The sequence below is a fragment of the Bufo bufo genome, chromosome 1 (genome assembly GCF_905171765.1).
Source record: "Bufo bufo chromosome 1, aBufBuf1.1, whole genome shotgun sequence".
NCBI classification, from domain to species: Eukaryota; Metazoa; Chordata; class Amphibia; order Anura; family Bufonidae; genus Bufo; species Bufo bufo.
Genome location: NC_053389.1, coordinates 777,930,286 through 777,952,784, shown reverse-complemented (window position 1 = coordinate 777,952,784; position 22,499 = coordinate 777,930,286). Strand labels below are relative to the sequence as shown.

The following is a 22,499-nucleotide window of genomic DNA, read 5'->3' as shown; positions in this document are numbered from 1 at the left end:
AACAAAGCTGCACGGCCTTCATCAAGGTGATTGTTCCACTGAGATTTATTGCTCTGAGTTTAGGAGTTGGGCTACAGATACGGAGTGGAATGATCCTGCCCTCCGTAGCCAGTTTTGTCAAGGGTTATCAGAGAGGCTGAAGGACGCTTTGGCCTTCCATGAAACCCCAGTGTCTCTGGAGGCTGCTATGTCTCTTGCTATACACATTGATAGATGCCTGAGAGAGAGATCTAGGGGCCCTCACTTTCAGGACGTACTATCACATGATGTATCGTCATCCTCTGACACTTTGGGTGAAGCTACTCCTGGGTTTATGTCTGGGGACGAACCCATGCAATTAGGGGGAGCTACTCCTGGATCCGCTTTTAAGCATACTGGTATTAGGAAGGGAGTGTGTATTTTTCGCGGACAGAAGGGACATTTTATCAGAGTATGTCCATACATTCAACGGCAAAAAGAAAAAAGAGGAACATTTAATTCCCATCTGACTCTTGGAGGAGTGAGAGGATAGTCAGAAAATGTGCATTTTTCTTTGGTAGTGATGAGCGGCATAGGCAATATTCGAATTTGCGATATTTTGTGAATTTTTGGCACGAATTTTCACTATAAATTTGCAAATTTGAGAATTCATGATCTCTAGTCATTATTTACTTGATTGTGAAAATAGGCAATGTAATATATTCGCGATAAAAATTAGCGATTAGAATATTCGCGATCAACACTAAGGGGTAGGCAACTTTCCTATTGGTTGCTAGAGATGTTGCTAAGTGCCGATATTCGCAATAAATTCTCAATAAATTTGCGATAAAGTCACGATTAGAATATTCACGATCAACACTATTTGAGAATACGAATATATAGCACTATATTCTAAATATTCGCAAATTCTCAAAGTGGCGATATTCATGATTAAAATTCGCGATTCGAATATTTGCGCTCAACACTATTGACTGCTGGTAGTACCCGATTTCTCCTGAATGCTGAGGTGGCGCTAGAGTAAAAAACTGTGGGGATTGAGGTGTTTATCGACAGTGGGCCGGGGTGAACCTGATTGATGCTCAGTTCGTCCGTATGCACGGGTTCTCACCGAGTGCATTAGAAAAAAAAACATTTTCATTTTTGCTATTGATTCTGCACCTCTAACTCAGAAGTGTTTATCTCAAGTGGTGCATGATATCAGATTAACCGCTTGCCGCCACGCTAACGCCGAAAGGCGTCATTGCGGCGGCTCCCCCAGGCTACGCTAACGCCAATAGGCGTCATATCGCGTGAGCCGAGATTTCCTGTGAACGCGCGCACACAGGCGCGCGCGCTCACAGGAACGGAAGGTAAGAGAGTTGATCTCCAGCCTGCCAGCGGCGATCGTTCGCTGGCAGGCTGGAGATGTGTTTTTTTTAACCCCTAACAGGTATATTAGACGCTGTTTTGATAACAGCGTCTAATATACCTGCTACCTGGTCCTCTGGTGGTCCCCTTTGTTTGGATCGACCACCAGAGGACACAGGTAGCTCAGTAAAGTAGCACCAAGCACCACTACACTACACTACACCCCCCCCGTCACTTATTAACCCCTTATTAGCCCCTGATCACCCCTGATCACCCCATATAGACTCCCTGATCACACCCCTGTCATTGATTACCCCCTGTCATTGATCACACCGCTGTAAAGCTCCATTCAGACGTCCGCATGATTTTTACGGATCCACTGATAGATGGATCGGATCCGCAAAACGCACACGGACGTCTGAATGGAGCCTTACAGGGGCGTGATCAATGACTGTCGTGATCACCCCATATAGACTCCCTCATCACCCCCCTGTCATTGATCACACCCCTGTAAAGTTCCATTCAGATGTCCGCATGATTTTTACGGATCCACTGATAGATGGATCGGATCCGCAAAACGCACACGGACGTCTGAATGGAGCCTTACAGGGGCGTGATCAATGACTGTGGTGATCACCCCATATAGACTCCCTGATCACCCCCCTGTCATTGATTACCCCCCTGTCATTTATCACCCCCCCTGTCAGGCTGCATTCAGATGTCCGTATGATTTTTACGGATCCACGGATACATGGATCCGATCCGCAAAACACATACGGACATCTGAATGGAGCCTTATAGGGGGGTGATCAATGACAGGGGGGTGATCACCCCATATAGACTCCCTGATCACCCCCCCTGTCATTGATCACCCACCCTGTCATTAATCACCCCCCCTGTCATTGATCACCCCCCTGTCATTGATCACCCCCCTGTCATTGATCACCCTCTGTAAGGCTCCATTCAGACATTTTTTTGGCCCAAGTTAGTGGAAATTATTATTTTTTTCTTACAAAGTCTCATATTCCACTAACTTGTGTCAAAAAATTAAATCTCACATGAACTCACCATACCCCTCACGGAATCCAAATGCGTAAAATTTTTTAGACATTTATATTCCAGACTTCTTCTCACGCTTTAGGGCCCCTAGAATGCCAGGGCAGTATAAATACCCCACATGTGACCCCATTTCGGAAAGAAGACACCCCCAGGTATTCCGTGAGGGGCATATTGAGTCCATGAAAGATTGAAATTTTTGTCCCAAGTTAGCGGAAAGGGAGACTTTGTGAGAAAAAAATAAAAAATATCAATTTCCGCTAACTCGTGCCAAAAAAAAAAAATTTCTATGAACTCGCCATGCCCCTCATTGAATACCTTGGGGTGTCTTCTTTCCAAAATGGGGTCACATGTGGGGTATTTATACTGCCCTGGCATTCTAGGGGCCCCAAAGCGTGAGAAGAAGTCTGGTATCCAAATGTCTAAAAATGCCCTCCTAAAAGGAATTTGGGCACCTTTGCACATCTAGGCTGCAAAAAAAGTGTCACACATCTGGTATCGCCGTACTCAGGAGAAGTTGGGGAATGTGTTTTGGGGTGTCATTTTACATATACCCATGCTGGGTGAGAGAAATATCTTGGTCAAATGCCAACTTTGTATAAAAAAATGGGAAAAGTTGTCTTTTGCCAAGATATTTCTCTCACCCAGCATGGGTATATGTAAAATGACCCCCCAAAACACATTCCCCAACTTCTCCTGAATACGGCGATACCACATGTGTGACACTTTTTTGCAGCCTAGGTGGGCAAAGGGGCCCATATTCCAAAGAGCACCTTTAGGATTTCACAGGTCATTTACCTACTTACCACACATTAGGGCCCCTGGAAAATGCCAGGGCAGTATAACTACCCCACAAGTGACCCCATTTTGGAAAGAAGACACACCAAGGTATTCCGTGAGGGGCATGGCGAGTTCCTAGAATTTTTTATTTTTTGTCACAAGTTAGTGGAAAATGATGATTTTTTTTTTTCTTACAAAGTATCATATTCCACTAACTTGTGACAAAAAATAAAAACTTCCACGAACTCACTATGCCTATCAGCGAATACCTTGGGGTGTCTTCTTTCCAAAATGGGGTCACTTGTGGGGTAGTTATACTGCCCTGGCATTCTAGGAGCCCAAATGTGTGGTAAGGAGTTTGAAATCAAATTCTGTAAAAAATGACCAGTGAAATCCGAAAGGTGCTCTTTGGAATATGGGCCACTTTGCCCACCTAGGTTGCAAAAAAGTGTCACACATCTGGTATCTCCGTATTCAGGAGAAGTTGGGGAATGTGTTTTGGGGTGTCATTTTACATATACCCATGCTGGGTGAGAGAAATATCTTGGCAAAAGACAACTTTTACCATTTTTTTTATACAAAGTTGTCTTTTGCCAAGATATTTCTCTCACCCAGCATGGGTATATGTAAAATGACACCCCAAAACACATTCCCCAACTTCTCCTGAATACGGAGATACCACATGTGTGACACTTTTTTGCAGCCTAGGTGGGCAAAGCGGCCCACATTCCAAAGAGCACCTTTTGGATTTCACCAGCCATTTTTTACAGAATTTGATTTCAAACTCCTTACCACACATTTGGGCCCCTAGAATGCCAGGGCAGTATAACTACCCCACAAGTGACCCCATTTTGGAAAGAAGACATCCCAAGGTATTCGCTGATGGGCATAGTGAGTTCATGGAAGCTTTTATTTTTTGTCAGAAGTTAGTGGAATATGAGACTTTGTAAGAAAAAAAAATAAAAAATAAAAATCATCATTTTCCGCTAACTTGTGACAAAAAATAAAAAGTTCTATGAACTCACTATGCCCATCAGCGAATACCTTAGGGTGTCTACTTTCCGAAATGGGGTCATTTGTGGGGTGTTTGTACTGTCTGGGCATTGTAGAACCTCAGGAAACATGACAGGTGCTCAGAAAGTCAGAGCTGCTTCAAAAAGCGGAAATTCACATTTTTGTACCATAGTTTGTAAAAGCTATAACTTTTACCCAAACCATTTTTTTTTTACCCAAACATTTTTTTTTTATCAAAGACATGTAGAACAATAAATTTAGAGCAAAATTTATATATGGATCTCGTTTTTTTTGCAAAATTTTACAACTGAAAGTGAAAAATGTCATTTTTTTGCAAAAAAATCGTTAAATTTCGATTAATAACAAAAAAAAGTAAAAATGTCAGCAGCAATGAAATACCACCAAATGAAAGCTCTATTAGTGAGAAGAAAAGGAGGTAAAATTCATTTGGGTGGTAAGTTGCATGACCGAGCAATAAACGGTGAAAGTAGTGTAGTGCCGATTTGTAAAAAAGGGCCTGGTCTTTAGGGGGGTATAAACCTGTGGTCCTTAAGTGGTTAAGAGTGGGTGACTTTCATCATGAATTTATCTTGTGTTTTGTGTTGGAGGGTCTCCCTGCTCCAGTGGTTTAGGGTTTACCATGGTTAAGCAAGCACAATCCCACCATCGATTGGCAAGCTAGACAGATTCTGGATTGGGGTGATTATTGCATTGACAATTGTCTGAATACATCTTTTTTCTGTTTTAACTACTAAGACTTTACCCTCTTTTATATCTGATTTTGCCTATGTATTTTCTGATAGTGGATGCCAGGATTCATCGGGATTATGATTGTCCTATCAACCTTATTCCTGGAGCTAAATTGCCAAAATCTAGATTGTATAACCTTTCTGGACCTGAAAGACTAGCCATGAGAGAGTATATTGCCGAGAGTTTGACAAAAGGACACATAAGACCTTCCAAGTAGTGATGGACGAACATCGGCCAGGGACAGTTCGCGAACGCCATCGCGCGAACGTGATCAAATATTTGCGAACCGCGAGTTTGCGGCAGGCCCCATTCACTTTAATGGCAGGAGAACCTGAAAAACCTTCAGCTCACTATTTGTAGCCACCAATGACAAAAATTCCAACAAAAAAATATGTATCTTAATTAGGGGACATTTTTATGCGTCTTAAAAGGTAAATTCTCTGAAATGTGCCCTGTTGGAGCCTAGAAACATTTTATTTTAGGCCACATGAGTACGGGCCTTAAAATTTAGGCATTCACCTGACATAAAAGAAATTCAGATTATGTGGCTCGAGGTACATTGTGCAGTCAATGGATAAAAATTTTACTGTAGGCCGCTTTATTTTTCACTTTTTTGGGGGAGCAACTAGTATATCACACCAGTGGAAATTATTTGTTCCAATGTCGTTTGTCACTATCTGTATGTCACGAGGGTGTCAAGAGCCACGCCTGACTCCGTTATACCCGGGGTAAGGAAGTCGCAGCGGGTGGCTGCGCGCTCTATGTAGAAACATAGTGCTGTTTCTTTATGGTAGCTTTCTGGGTTTGCCTTGCAACCCTTTTTGGCTCACTCAGGGATCCGTAGCTCCTTCTCCTCAGCTGTTTCTTGTCCAGCACTCCCAACCTCCTTATATTCCCCTCTCACACTTCTCTGGTTGCCAGATATAGAGCTTCCTGCCTGGACTTCTATACTGACCCACTGGAGCTGTGTAACTGTGTTCCCTGGTTGTTGTTCCAGAGTGTTACCCTCCGGATCCCTGTGGGCCTTGGTGGTCTGCTGTTGTCGCCCACCTGGGATTATATGTTTTGTCTGTATTGTCTGTCCTCTCCTTGGTGTTTTCCTTTAGTGTCAGTGGTGCGGACTAGTGATCCCACCGCACCGTTCACTACACAGGGCTCATCTTAGGGAAAGCCAGGGTTTAGGCACGTGATCGGCGTACGGGTGAGGAACCCGTCTAGGGACGTCAGGGCAGTCAGGTGCCAGCCGCAAGGTGAGTCAAGGGTCACCACCTTTCCCTCTCCCTTGGACAGGGCCTTCCCATTTCCCTCCCTTTGCGTGACGCCGGTCATTACACTGTAGTTGAGGTAACGCAACTAAACCGCAAACCAATGCTGCACTACCTAAATGCACTTTATAGAAAGTATATAATTGGTATATAACACCCCTGCTTCAATCAGTTTTTTAGGGGGCAACTGGTATATCACACCAGTTGAAATAATTTGTTCCAATAGCATTTGGCACTCTGTGTAGCTGCAGTATCGCAGCAGAACCGCACACAAATGCTGCACAATACAAATGCACTATAATATACTTTCTATGTTAGAAATTATATTATAAGTATATTACACCCCTCAGCATGTCACACCTATCGATAGCACACCTATACCAGTCCTTAAAAGGACTATTGTGGCCCTATTAGCTAGCGTTTGTGTCCCTAACAGTCTGTCCCTGCTCCACACAGCAACCTCTCCCTACACTGGCAAAAGACTGAATGTAAAATGGCGGCCAGATCAGGTTTATTTATAAGGTTGGGGGTATGTCCATGTGCTGAAACATCTCAATTGACTGTCCTGTACCACCTGATGGATTTTTCATGGGTCAAAGTTCTTCACAATGTAAAAGAATATGGCGCCGGCGGACATCGACATATGTTCGGCGAATCACGACCGAGGAAAGTTTGCCGCGAAACGACCGCTGGGGAACCGCAAGGCCATCTCTACTTCCAAGTCTCCAGTGGCAGCAGGGTTCTTTTCTGTTCAAAAAAAGGACTGAGGCCTTCGGCCATGTCTGGATTTCCGTGAACTCAATCGGATTACTGTCCGTGATCCTTACCCTCTTACTTTGATTCACGATTTGTTTAACCAGATTGTTGGTGCCAAGGTTGGACTTAAGGGGGGCATGTAATCTGGTTAGGATAAAGGAAGGGGATGAATGGAAGATGGCTTTTAATACTCCTGAGGGGCACTTTGAGAACCTGGTCATGCCTTTTGGGTTGACCAATACTCCTGCGGTTTTCCTGCATTTTGTGAATCACATTTTTCATCACCATGTGGGAAGTTTTGTAGTCATGTATTTGGATGACATTCTAATTTATTCTCCAGACGTGGAGATACATCAGGATCACGTTAGATAGGTTTTACACACGAGGTGCAGTTTTTTCTGATATCTGCTGTCATCTTCAGGTTTTCGAATGGATCCAGAGAAAATTTGTGCGGTATTGGACTGGGATCGACCCGAAAATCTGAAGGCTTTTATGCGATTTTTGGGGTTCACCAACTATTACCAAAAATTTATTCAGAACTATTCGACAATAGTAAAACCCTTTAACTGACATGACTAACAATGGGACAGATGTTTCAATGTGGTCTGATTCGGCGTTGCGAGCCTTTTCTGCGATTAAGGAAAGCTTCTCTTCTGCCCCTATATTGGTGCAGCCGGATGTTTCACAACCTTCCATTGTGGAAGTGGACGCGTCCGAGGTGGGGGTAGGAGCAGTTTTATTGCAAGGTCCGTCACCTGGCAAATGGCATTGTTCTGTCTTCTTACACGTTCACACAGTGTGCAGTCTGACATTCAGCATAAACCATTCCTGTCTTCCAAATAGGAAGACTGTTCTTTGTAGTCTAACTTGTTTATTGTTCTCTCTGAACAGTGAGCATGAGTGAGAGATTGTGCAAGTGTGCAGTAAAACTACAAGAATACAACTAACATGTAAAAGTATTAATCATGGATAGCATGTGTTGGGCAAAATTTACTCTCTTGCCTAACGTGTGTCCCTGACACATGATTTCGGTGATCAGCTTGAATTAAGCCTTATCCGGTACCGGGAGAATGAAGAAGATAACACTGAAACGTGTGTAGTTCTAATCCATTCTGGTTTATTCACAGCTGGCAAACAGTTATAATAGAGGGGGTTGAGCTTCCTTGACATCCAATCATATGTTAGCATTAGTATCCGACCTATGGTATGGTCACACATAAGCTTCTGCATTAACATAATAGATGACTCATAGTAACAGCATTTGACCAATCAGGTATATACACATAGGCTAGCATACAGTTGAGCCAGATGGCCTTATATGGCTAGGACTGTTCATACTTACAAACTAAGGAATGTATGGATATCCTGAAGCAGCACAGGAAGTGTCACACATTCCATAAGGGGGGTAGGGAGGTATTGGAAGTGCACTGACCAAATGTAATACACGTTGCTGAATAAGACAAAATGGAGTCACATATATCCCATCAAATCCCCTCTTAGAACCTTATATATATATATATATACTATATGGTTCTTTCTCTGCTCTTCCTTTGTTTGCTTGTAAGCCTTTAGGTATTCCATATACCCTTCAGGAGTATAATCATGTTGAGTGTACCCCTCTTTCGGCCACCTTTTGACATATGGCTAGAAAGGAGGGCACACACTGCAGATAACAGCAGAGACACACTATTGCAGCGATCACGGCGAGTACCAAAGTCAGGTATTCAGCCAAAAAGCCAGTCCCACCAACCTTGGTCAACATCTTGTTTTATATGTTTTATCATCTCTTCTAATTGCCGTATTCTATCTTTTATTCCACGGGAGTGATCTTATAGATTGAAACAACACATCCCTGCGAACGCTGAGCATCCTATACCATGTTGGAGCAATAAATAGTCAATAGTTGCCCTATTCTGCAAGATAGCCTTTTCATACGATTGTATATCCAGCAGCATAGCTTGCAGAACTGCACTAGTGACATTTATCTGTTTTACCATATAACAGGCAAGTTTTGATATTGTCCTGTGGTTATATATGGCCAAACCTGGTACTCCTATCAAAGATACCCCTAAACTCATATATTCTGATCTAGAGAGGAGATTCACATTATAATCACAATTTTCTGGTAACTGTAGGGAAGTGTCTCTCGTGTGTGTCGTGTCTGCATTGCTGGGAATAGTGGTATCATTGTTAACGTCAGCCTGGCTATTGTACAGGGTCCCTTTGTAATATTGGCTGGTATGTATGTGTAACTAGTATTCCCACAGGCCAATACCCATCCTGTTGGTAGAGGTACATGTTTGTCTAGGGATGGTACTGTTTTTGTAATATTACATTGCATATTCTTTCCTGATATTATCTTTTTACAACTACCTAAATCTCTATCACAAATATTTGGTTTAGTCTTATTCTGCATTTTTTGCTTGTATGCAGGGAGGCAATAGTGTCTCATCACAGGTGAAGTTATAACATATTTCTGCTGCTGTGACAAGACCTGTGATTATTTCTATCATATTACTTTGCAGAGTCTCATATGTAGGACAGTCATAACAAGCATGATAAGGATTTACATATCCATATTTAACATCATGATCCCCCAAATCTGTGTCATTCCATTGGGAACGTAGGAGCTCCGTCCATACATCTACTGGGGTGGGGACTGCTACCAGACATGTCTCCAAAATGTTAGATGCCGATAAAGTGGTTTGGAGACAAAAGTCAGTTAAGTTCAGAGTTTTGGCCAGGTACAGCCATAAGTTCTCCTTTGTCTTCCATATACTGTCTTCCCCTCTGCATTCTGTTTTCAAGTATATCTGTCTGTTTCACAGCCATGGGACAGTAAGTAGGAGACACAAAACTGCAATTATTAAGGCACTGCATCTCAGCCATCTCGAGGAATTTCCCGACTGCGTCATCTCGTTGGGGGTCAAGGCTGTCTGCCTCCGTTAGTAGCCCTTCTGTATCTTCCTCGAGGTCAAGGCTGTCTGCCTCCATTAGTACCTCTGGGCCTCGTTGGAGGTCAGGGCTGTCTGCCCCCGTTAGTACCTCTCTTTTCTTCACCAACTTAATCCTTGTGGCGTGGATCCACGTGGGCGACTGTTCAGTGAGGACTACTGTTCTGGTGATCGCGACTACCTCGGTGGGTTGTCTGTAGGTGAAGCTTCCAGGTTCCTTTCCCTTCTTTAAGATCTTGATCATCACCTGGTCGCCTATCCAGAATGGATGGGTTGGTTCCTGTGAAAGAGAAAAAGACTTACAAGCAACTTATTCTTCAGTTTTACTGAGGACCTTGATCAGATTATTACTCCTCTCTGATCAGGTCCAAGTCCCCTTCCTGCACTACCAGGGGGCGTCTTGCCCATGGTGTGGGGAAAGACCTACCCATGAGTATCTCAATGCTGTTCATGTCCTACTCTGTGGAAATGTGCTATTAAGATGGAAGCACTGTGTTGGGGAATACATAACTTCCCCTCTTCGCAGACTAATCCTATCTCAGGATTTTTCTGCAATACTGGATAACACCAGTCTTGCTGTTCCTGCTCAGTGGCATACCACTGAAGATCAGTAAGCATTTGCAACATCTCAGGGGTTGGAGGTGCCAAACATGGCATCTCCCAATGGTTATACAAACCTGTGAGGTTGCATTTAGCCACTCATTTCGCCACCTTAACTGCCAGCGCATTGCCCTGTGAGACATGATCCTTACCATCTGCTGCCGTGAATCCTCTCCTCTGCCAGATCATACCATGGTCCCACACTACCCCATGTGTGTACCTACTCTCAGTATAGATGGTGACAGGTCTATCAGTATGTAGAATACATGTCCTAGTGAGTGCAATGAGCTCAGCTGCCTGCTGTGTTGAGTGCGGATGTCCTTGAGTAGGCCTACAACATCATCAGTGGTGTGCAAAATGGTGTAATGTCACATTGTGAAAGAATTTGTCAACTCTACCATCATAGCACAGGCTGCAAGAGAACACAGACATGCCGGCATCCCTTGAACAGGGGTGGGCATTACCTTTGAGAAAAACACACAAGGACGCAACTTGCCTCCGTTTTCTTGTGTCAGTACACCCGCCATGGTTTTACAATTTTGGCGTGCAAACATGTGGAAGGGCATATTATAGTCAGGGAGGCCCAGCCCTGGACTCGACATGAGCGAACATTTCAGATAATCAAATGCATTGTACATTTCAGAAGACCATTTAATCAAATCTGGATTTTCTTCCAGAGTGGCTTGCCTCAAAACATTGTCATAATAGGAGCAATCAGGAATCCATTGTCTACCGTTTATCATACCAAGGAAAGATAACATTTCTTTCTTGGTGTGCGGGGCGACCAAACCCGCAATAGACTGGACTCTTTCTGCGCTGATTCTCCGTTCACCTTTTGTGAGGACAAAGCCCAAGTATTCAACCTGCATTTTACACCATTGCATTTTCTTAAGTGTCACTTTGTGACCACATCCTGACAACCATTGTAACAGTGATAAACCATCCTGAATGCTGGCCTCCGCTGACATGCTACACAGTAATAAATCATCGACATATTGCAGCAGCACAGAACCTTGGGGGGATGTACCATGGCTTTAACATCGCTTGGAGGACTATGCTGTACACTACAGGTGAATGAGCATATCCCTGGGGCATTTCTGCACCAGGTCAGTTGACGTCTGTCAAAGGAAAAAGCAAAAAGTAGTCTGGTTATCTTATCAACTGGGATAGAAAAGAATGCATTTTTCAGATCTATCACATTGAACCAAACAGCGTCTGCTGGAATGGCAGATAATAACTAAGTGACATCAGGTACAAGAGGGGCTATAGGCACAATGATGTTGTTGATGGCCCTTAAATCCTGTACAAAGCGGGTAGCACCATCTGCCTTTCTCAATGGATTCACGGGCATGCTGCAGGGTGAAATCACCTCTTCCAGGATTCCCTTTTGTAGGAATTCCTTTATCATTGGCCTAAGCCCATCAAGTTTCTCTTTTGACAGCGGGTATTGTTTTTGGAACACTGAGATGACACCTGGTTTCACAGTAGCTTTGTAAGGTGTGCAATCTATGAATCCTGTGTCATATTCATTTGAGGACCATAATGCAGGGTTAATGTTATTAAGTTCTGGGTGGTCCTATATGTTTGCAAGAATCAGTGGCACTGGTGTAGAGACTGGAATGAGATCTGAGTGTACTCTTATGCCCTGAGTCTTTGCTAATACCTGCAAGTCAAGCTTAATGAACAAATCTCTCCCTAATAGGCTGACTGGGCAATCTAGTATAATGCTGAAGACATGATCTGTGATGTATTTGTGATGTATTCCCTGTCAATGGTTTCTACTGGTAAGGAATCTGTTCTGTATGTCCTTGTCAGTACCCCATTTATTCCCATAGAGGGCTCACATTTCCTTCCTCCCATTCTGAGTCACCTAAGTCCACCCCTTTTAGTCGGACGCTATGGTCCGTCCTCTGTTCTGCCATTAGTATCCTAGCTGTCCATACGAACAGAGCTCTGATGTTAAGCACAACACTTAACATGTAACATGTAACTGCAAACATTGAAACAAACAGATCTGACAATACAGACATGAACACACAAAGGGCCCATAAAAACTTTTCATTGAAATAAAAATGTACAGCTTGATCAATGCTGTTGGTACAAATAAAAACCAAAAACTTCCAAGAAAAATAAAATAAAATTCTCAATGCGCATATTTAAAAACAAATACCGTACTCCATACGCATTCATATACATTTTTCCATGTACTCTTTTTTTCATTAACAACTCATAACCACGCCCTTACACATAAAATATGAATTGCATTCACAGCTCTGCTACTTACATACAACTCAGAGCCACACCCATTCACATTCCACTGAATCATGTATCTTTCACCCAATCACACAATCTCTTTGTTACATTCCAAAATTTGCAGCACAGACAAACACAGCTTTCCTGGAAACAGATATCCACACCACACCCAGAATTGCTGATGGTCTGTCACTGTAAAACAATATACATGTTAATCATACAGTCATTTTGTTAAAATTAACAAATCATTTTATATGCCATGTAGTTTTTGGTTTAGTGTTATACACATCGCCCCTTATTCTATATAACTACCCCTTCCCCCATTTCCTTTTGCCTTGCGTGTCTTATTTCAGGAGTGTTCAAACAGGGGAAGTAAAGCAATACATCAAGGACGTTCAGCTGTCCCACATGTTCCTCAAATTTTTACTCATATCTGAATAAGGACTTAGAATGGGTGCAACCTTAGATTGATAGGATTGGACACTTCCAATTAGCATCATCACTGCAGGCACATTTTAAACCATCGGAACATACAATTTGGAAAGATCCAATCCAATACTGGAGCCCTGTCTGGAATATCTTATAGATAACACAGATTAGTATCTTCACATTCTGCTCATGCATTACCAATTAGCAGCCCCCTCCCCCCCTCAACCCCCATATGAAATTCCTGAGCAGAGGAGGGGGGTATGAGATGGGAGGGAGTTCTCTCTGAAAACACATCTCAGAGAAGACAGGAAAAGTTCTTGTGGGACTACAAGTGACATTTTGGAGTTTACAGCAGATGTGGTGGGGGGAGGGATGCCTCATGGCAACTTTGTTCTCTCCATAGGATTCAAAATCCTCCATCTTGAAATAAGAAATGCTGCTCATTTCATTTCTCTAACTTCAATTATCAATACACTTATGCATTAACTATCCATCTTTTAGTGCTGTAATCTCTAATCCTAGAGCTATAAATCGTCCCTATTTAAACACACACATATCATAAGGGCAACAAAACTTAACCAGTTCATTTCTGAACGTTTAACACAAGCCCTTTCTGTTTGTAGACACTGAGCACTGAGGCACTCCCTTTTTTTTTTTTTTTTAATAACTTCTCACTCACCCTAGCCCCCCTTCACAATCACGGGAGTTCTGATGTACACTGTCTGTAAGCTTTTAACAGATTATTGCAGCTCTTCATCCCTGTTGCCAGCCGGGCATAACATTCTGTTTCACATTTTAACTGTCAATTCTTACATCCTGCCCAATTGTCTACCCATGTGTTAACTAGGAAATAATTTGTGGGACTAGACCGTGCAACAAAGTTTACATGTTGGCAGTGATAGAAACAGAATGATTTCAAAGTGGGATGCGACCGTAAACTTACCACCCGGCCAACATCTCACACAGACAGATAATCTTAATACTTCTAAAATACTTATACTATATATACATAAGAGTTAATTCAAGCTTGTATCCTTCTGTTCCCGGAACAGATTATTCATATAGTGCACTATCTCTTAACGATATGGACTTACTAAGCCTCTTATAATCAACATTTTTATACCTAACGATATGGACTCAATGAGCCGCTTATAATCAACATTTTTATACCTAACGATATGGACTCAATGAGCCGCTTATAATCAACATTTGCGTGCTCCAGGCATCGCAATCCACCGAAATCATAAATAGATGGTTCGACTTACTTGAATGGGATTTTGGTCATTGCTCCCAGGTCCAAGGAGGACAAGAATTGATGTCTTTCACTGTAGACCTGAAGAGATGACCCTCCCAATCCCGGAAACTGAGCCCCCAAGCTGTTGGGCAAAATTTACTCTCTTGCCTAACGTGTGTCCCTGGCACATGATTTCGGTGATCAGCTTGAATTAAGCCTTATCCGGTACCGGGAGAATGAAGAAGATAACACTGAAACGTGTGTAGTTCTAATCCATTCTGGTTTATTCACAGCTGGAAAACAGTTATAATAGAGGGGGTTGAGCTTCCTTGACATCCAATCATATGTTAGCATTAGTATCCGACCTATGGTATGGTCACACATAAGCTTCTGCATTAACATAATAGATGACTCATAGTAACAGCATTTGACCAATCAGGTATATACACATAGGCTAGCATACAGTTGAGCCAGATGGCCTTATATGGCTAGGACTGTTCATACTTACAAACTAAGGAATGTATGGATATCCTGAGGCAGCACAGGAAGTGTCACACATTCCATAAGGGGGGTAGGGAGGTATTGGAAGTGCACTGACCAAATGTAATACACGTTGCTGAATAAGACAAAATGGAGTCACATATATCCCATCAGCATGTACTATAACATTAACAGTCACCAGTGAAAGCACATGGTAAAATGGCTGCCTATACATAATATTGCATGGCTAACTAACAGTATTAACAACTCATTGAGTAACAGTTATAACTAGCTGAACAGCTCTGCATAACATAATTTTCCCGAAACAAATGTAGATCTGTCACCAAATAGCTTTTACAAGGATGATGGAGTTTGAGAAGGAGATATGCAGAAAGACAGCTCTGCTGATGTGCCCTGGAGACTGGAGGTTTCTCTTTCCCAGGATGCTTTGCACTCCCACAATGCTTTGCACCATCCACGATGCAGCAGTCTTTGTAACAAGAAAAACAAAGTGTAATACAACTTAACACCACTAGATGGTGCTATAACAACACTAATCACTACAGAAATACCAAAAATGAGGTAGACATGATCTGGAATCTTTTTCCCTAACCCTGCGTCAACAGACGCCACTACTGAATCCTTCTTGCTTAGCAACCGATCTTGGTCAATGATGGGAAAAAGCTTCTTCAAAGCACTATCCTTGCAGACTGTTTGGCCTTCGCTGAGGTAGTCTATTTCTTTAGCATAACATTCACGTTGTATCATGTGAATTAATATGTTCTTGGACCTTTACATATTGGGAGCGTTAAAGGCGTGTTTGCAGAGATGCTAACCTTGGAGGGCTTCTGACTCACAGATAATGTTGACTTGTAAGACTGAGCTATATGAACTAGACAAGCTATAGCACGAACAAGCGAGATCCAGGTGGAGAACCTGTTGAAATGATGGGATTTGAGTTGGTGGCCGAAAGTCGCCATACGTAGAGCAGATACTTCAGGTCGGATTTCTTCATAGGCATCTGGGTCTACCAATTTTCGAATTTGTTGGATCCGATACTGCAAGATGTTGAACGGTACAGGAATGCAGGACCCATAAACAATGTTTTGTCCTTAAGGTGGCTTGGTGCGATGGATCTAGTCGCATGGTCCGCAGGATTATGCCGTGCAGGCACGTAGTGCCACTGTTTAGGACAAATCAAATGGATCTCATGATCCTTAGCACCTGATTGCTGACATAGACGTAAAAGCGTCTGGTTTTGTTGCAAATATATCCTAGGACTACCTTGCTGTCCGTGTAAAGCTCAACTTCCTAGATTTCCAGGTTCATTTCTGTTGTTATAAGTTCATCCAACTCCTCTGCAAGCACAGTAGCTCAGAGCTCCAGTCTGGGAATCGTGTGTTCTCAGAGTGGCGGCAGTTTGGTCCTGCTCATGACAAATCCTATATGGCATTGTTCTTTGGCATCAATGGTCGTTAGGTATGCTACGGCAGCAATTGCCTTGACTCAATCATCGCAGAAGATATATAGTCTTTGGATCTTGACTTCAGTTGATGGCACGGAAGCATAGGATCGTGCCATGTGAAGGCTGGTCAAAGCTTTGAGAGACTTCTTCCAACCTGTCCACAGGTCCTTTTTCTCCACGGGAAGCGGATCATCCCAATCAGACATCTCTGTGGTGAAGTCTCTTAACATCATTTTACCTTGGATAGTACACAGGTAAGCTGTTTATGGTGGACAGGACTCCTCTGCGTGTGAAGGGCTTTTCTTCCTTGCTGATTCGGAAGGTGAATGTGTCTGCCTTTAAATCCCAGAGCAAACCGAGGCTCCGCTGCATGGGAATGGAGTCGGTGCTAAGATCCAAGTCTTTTAGATCACTTGAATGGTCTTGGGGTGAGAAGGTCTCCCTTAACTCATGGCTGTTGGAGGTGATTTTGTGCAACCTTAAATTAGATAGAGCGACCATCTCTTGAGCCCTTTTCAGGAGACTGATTGCGGTCTCGTTCGTGCATGGGGATTTCAAGCAGTCATCCACGTACAAGTCTTTTTCCGCAAAGGATCTGACATCTGACCCATACTTTGCTTCCCCATCTCGGGCTGAATGTCTGAGACTGTAGACAGTGACTGCAGGGGAAGGACTGTTTCCAACTCTCATTCCTTACTCTACAATGTCTTCATTGAAGTCGTTGTTGCGATACCAGAAGAACCTCAAGTAGTTTCTGTGTTCTTCCTTGACGAAGAAGCAGTGGAATATCTGTTGTATGTCAGCCGTAAATGCTATGGAATCTTTGCGGAAGCGGAGAGGTACCTCTAGAAGTCTGTTGTTGAGGTCTGGACAAGACAGTAACACATCATTTAGTGAGATGCCTTTGCACCTGGCCCATGAGTCGAATACTACTCATACCTGCCCTGGTTTTTTAAGATGATACACACCGAATATGGGTAAGTGCCAACACTCTTCAGAGTCTTGGAGTGTGGGTGCCATTTCTGCATGGTTGTTCTGGAATATTCTTTCCATGAAGGTAAAGAAATTTTCTTTCATCTCTGGTGTCCTCTGAAGTTTGTGCTTGAGGGAGATGAATCGACTGTAGACAAGTTCTTTGTTGTTAGATAAACATTGTCTCTGGAGTTTAAACGGTAAAGGTGCGACCCAGCTTTTTGACTTGTCTTTTACTATTCCTTGATCCATGATATCCAAGAAAAGCCTGTCTTCTATGGACATTGTGACCCTGTTGTCTTCTCTCGTTCTGTGGAAAACTGTGCACCCTAAGTGATCTTGCTCACCATTGCAGGCGTGGTCTTCACATGAGGTATCTGCAAAAGGACAAGTCAAAGGAGTACTGTGTGTCAGTTCTTTTATCAGGAAACTACCGTGACATGGCTGGAATAGGGAAGGATGTCCATTTTCAAGTGTGTTGGTGAGCACACTGTTGACTAAGGTCGGCTTGTGTGTTCCTCCTAGACAGGCGTCTCCTATGATGTCCCATCCTAGGTTAAGTCTCTGGGCGTATGGAGCATTTTGGGGACCGTTAATCTGTCCTCTAGACTTATGAACTTGTAATATGTATCTTCCAAGGAGTAAGACTAACGGGGCTTCTGGATCCAGTTCCGGTATCAGGTGAGCTATACTCCTCAGGTGGGGGTGGTATGCTGCCACCTCTGGTGTGGTTATCTCTGACTGGTTTTCAGGAATGTGTTTGCACTCTAGTATGGTTGGCAGTGACAAGCAGGTCTGACCATTCGCGGACTCTACCTTGTACCCAGTTACTTTCCTCCCTGCCGTCTCAATGTTACCTGCACATGTCCTTAAGGAGTAGGGAGAACCGGGCCCTATGATGTTGAAGGTGTCGAAGAAGGTGGATTTAGCTAAAGACCTGTTGCTTTGATCATATAAGATTGCATATACTTTGATCGCCTTATCTCAGTGATCGCCCGGATAAACTCTGACAAGGCAGATTTTTGAGCAGGACTTCCCTCCTGCAAGTCCTTTACAGATCTAAAGTATATATAGTGAACACTATGGAAATTTGTAATACCAGGGGCATATGGTTTTTCCCACGTATTCTACCCCGCAGGTACATGTAAGCAAATAAACCACCCCCACGGTTCTGCAATTGATAAATGTACGGATAACATAAGATTTATAGTGGTTTGTACTCTGTGTTGTGGCCGCAGCAACCCCGGTTCGAATCCGGGTCACGGCATTCACACTTTGCATCTCTCTTTAACTTTATGTTTCTAAAGTAGTGGATGCATGGAATAGCCTTCCTGCAGAAGTGGTAGCTGCAAATACAGTGAAGGAGTTTAAGCATGCATGGGATAGGCATAAGGCCATCCTTCATATAAGATAGGGCCAGGGGCTATCCATAGTATTCAGTATATAGGGCAGACTAGATGGGCCAAAAGGTTCTTATCTGCCGACACATTCTATGTTTCTATGTTTCTATTTTCTTGTAACCGTACTGCAGAATATGGGGCAGGATTTTATAGAGTCGCATGCAATGCAACTGCCACCGCAAAATGTCCCTTTTAAGGGATTCGTCAGCCTGGTGTCTGAAAAAAGCTGTGGGAGAGTCGATCTTTAAGATTGCGACCTCTTCTGTACGTGACCGCTGGCGTGGGACTCACGAGATGACCGACGTTGGGATCCATCTGCAAAATACCCCAGTATTTATGAAGGATTTTGCGAATTGGGTCATTGACCTCATCATAAATGGCAATCAACTGAACTTGACCTTGAGCGCTATCCCTTTCACGAAAATTGAGAAGTGATTCCAAAGTACATTATAACGCATGCTGAGAAGCCAAAGAAAGTACCTTCCGGGGATTGCCTCTATTGATGAACCAATTGGAAAGTTCATTAGCTTTATGTTGAAAGTCATCCAAGGATGAACAATTACGGCGCACCCTTAGGAATTGTTCTTTCGTTATTCCTTTTTTCAACGAATACGGGTGGCAGCTCCCCCAATGAAGTAAAGTATTAGTTGCTGTACTATTGCGATGCAGACTGGTATGAATGCTGCCATCATCCGATTTTGTAATGGTCAGGTCAAGAAATGTGACCTGGAATCAATTTCCGAGATGAAAAATAGGCCGTAGTTGTTTCTATTCAGGGCCTCTACAAATTCATTAAACTCTGTGGTAGTACCCTTTCAGAAAATCAATACATCATCGATGTATCTCACCCAAAGGGTGATGTGACCTGACCATACATTCATCTCGTCTCCGAATACCATCTCCCTCTCCCACCTGCCCAGGTACAAATTGGTATAGCAGAGGTATACTGCCCAACTCAAAGTAAGGTTCAATGGGGGGATATGTACCAATAGAGATACAAAAATCCGCAGCACTCGTCAGTGTAGTAAATCCAAAGTGGTTTATTCCATAAACAGCAAGGTGATGCGACGTTTCGACCTAACTAGGTCTTTCTCAAGCAACAAAATGAATTTAGTCTGCATGTGCTTTATATCATACAAAGTGGGTGGAGCTATCCCTCCACCAGGTGGGATGATATATTCAAATACATATACATTCGTGGGTCATCATAATAAATGAGGATCACTTCCGATCCAATACAGTGTACAGTGAATAATCTTAGTGACATATAAAAATAGACACTCCTACATAATAGCATTGCCTCCTACCCAATGCTATTATGTAGGAGTGTCTATTTTTATATGTCACTAAGATTATTCACTGTACACTGTATTGGATCGGAAGTGATCCTCATTTATTATGATGACCCACGAATGTATATGTATTTGGATATATCATCCCACCTGGTGGAGGGATAGCTCCACCCACTTTGTATGATATAAAGCACATGCAGACTAAATTCATTTTGTTGCTTGAGAAAGACCTAGTTAGGTCGAAACGTTGCATCACCTTGCTGTTTATGGAATAAATCACTTTGGATTTAATACACTGACGAGTGCTGCGGATTTTTGTATCTCTATTCTGACGTCGGGATCATCAGCCAGGGTCCTCATCTGCGTGCACCATCATTACCCTCAAGGTATTTCTTAATGGCTTCTCCTTATGTGGGACAGTAGTGCTGCCAAACCTTTTTATATATGGGATATGTACCAAGACAGTACACAACTGTGATACCTCTTGGCGCAAACACGACTCCAGTGGATATCAATATAATCTTTTATTATTTAAGTGTGGAGTGACAACGCGTTTCGGAGTGAATATACTCCTTTTTCAAGTCTTTTGGGTCCGTGCTAATGCAGATAGCGTAGCTTCTCACATATGGTTAGTCCAAGCTGTAAGATCCAAGCAGCTGCAGGCAGAGTGGCCTCTGACGTGTGTTAGAAAGCACGCATGTTCAAGACCAGGGGAACGGGGGGCGGGGTCATGGATTGACAGCTGGCTAATCTGGAGCTGTCTCCCGCTGTATGGAGCGGGAGACAGCTCCAGATTAGCCAGCTTTCTCACACACGTGAGAGGCCGCGCTGCCTGCAGCTGCTTGGATCTTACAGCTTGGACTATCCATATGTGAGAAGCTATGCTATCTGCATTAGCACGGACCCAAAAGACTTGAAAAAGGAGTATATTCACTCCGAAACGCGTTGTCACTCCACACTTAAATAATAAAAGATTATAGTAATATCCACTGGAGTCGTGTTTGCGCCAAGAGGTATCACAGTTGTGTACTGTCTTGGTACATATCCCCCCATTGAACCTCACATCACTCCTCTGGAGAATTGGCAGCACATACCCACTGATCTCACGAGTGTGGTGTTTTTGATGCACAACACACAAAGGTGAGCACATTATTTGGCACCCTTCGTGTTTGATTTACCCCATTATTTCATACTATCCTATGAGCGCCTTTCCCCCTTTTTTCGCCACATATACCAACTCAAAGAAAGGAAGCATGCACAGTATTTGAGGGATACTACTGACTTCAGGGAAGGGCGCTTATAATACTACATCAGTCAAGGGTTTGAAAGCACAAACTGAACCCTCGTCCTCAGAAGGGGACACTGATACAGAATCCTCAAGGAGTGGGAGGGAATATCCTCAGCCCCCCAGAGCTTCTAGGGGACTAAACAGGGGAAGGCCCCGTAGAGGTTCTCAATCTAGAGCCAATTTTTTAGGCCAAGGCCCTCCTCTGTTGTCATACCTTCTGAGAGAGAGGAAGGATCGATAAGGATGTGTCTCTTTGAGCCCCCCTCAAGTGCAGTGATAGCAAGCAGATGAACTACAAGTCATCAATTTGTCTCACAGGTCTCTTACTGATGGTGAGGTCAGCCTCCTTAAAAAAGCCCTCTCCTTTGTTCCTACTCATTCCTTTGACCTATTTTCCTGGGTCAAGGATTTGAATTTGTTTATTAGGAACTTAAAATGGAAAAAAAAATTGCCCACCACGATAGACATCAGTGTGAGGAGTTGGGTGTTGACTTGGCTGACCTGGAGGATGTACGCAATCTTGCAGACCTGCTTGTTGAAGAAGAAAGGACCCCTGGGGAGGGGCCATTTACCTCCATGAGGAAACGCTCCCACCTCAATCCCCCCATTAATGACGTTACCCCCATGGATGTTTTCCTGAGGGTAGTCATTGATGAATTAACACAAGTAGAGGGGCAGAGGATGGGCATGAATAATCTCAGCAAGCAGGAATGTAATGGCCTTTTATCCCTTGAGGCGGATGATACCATTATCATAAAGCCTGCCGACAAGGGAGGCAATATTGTTCTTATGGATCAGGTACAATATGTCAAGAACTTGTGCAGTGACATTCTTGACAACAGGGGCTGTTATAACATCTTGTCACCTAATCCTACAGAACAGTATTTAAAAGAACTAAGGCACATCTTGATCTCAGCACTTGATTTGCGAATTATCAGCAAGGCCGAATTTGACAAGCTTCTGCCGAAACATTCACAGATGGCATGTTTTTACAGTCTGCCTAAGGTACATAAGGGTATACATCCCCTTAAAGGCAGACCCATTATATCCGGCACCAATAGTCTCACCCAACAAGTTAGTACCTATGTCGACATCATTCTGTGTCCATTTGTGTTGGCCTTGCCCTCCTATGCGAGGGATTCAATTGAGATTGTTAACAAACTGGATGGCCTCCACGTCGAGGAG

General features: G+C 43.3%; 1 protein-coding gene across 1 annotated transcript in view; it reads right to left on the bottom strand.

Annotated features, from left to right (window-relative positions):
• Positions 1-21,693, bottom strand: part of LOC120987995 (olfactory receptor-like protein OLF4) — a 28,407-nt gene extending 6,714 nt beyond the window's left edge. Inside the window, exons 1-3 of the mRNA XM_040415920.1 lie at positions 21,642-21,693; positions 17,060-17,228; positions 15,511-15,687 (exon numbers count right to left, since the gene is read on the bottom strand). Of these exons, the coding sequence (XP_040271854.1) occupies positions 15,511-15,687; positions 17,060-17,228; positions 21,642-21,693 (398 nt within the window). The remainder of the gene's footprint in view (positions 1-15,510; positions 15,688-17,059; positions 17,229-21,641) is intronic.
• Between the last annotated feature and the right edge of the window lie 806 nt (positions 21,694-22,499).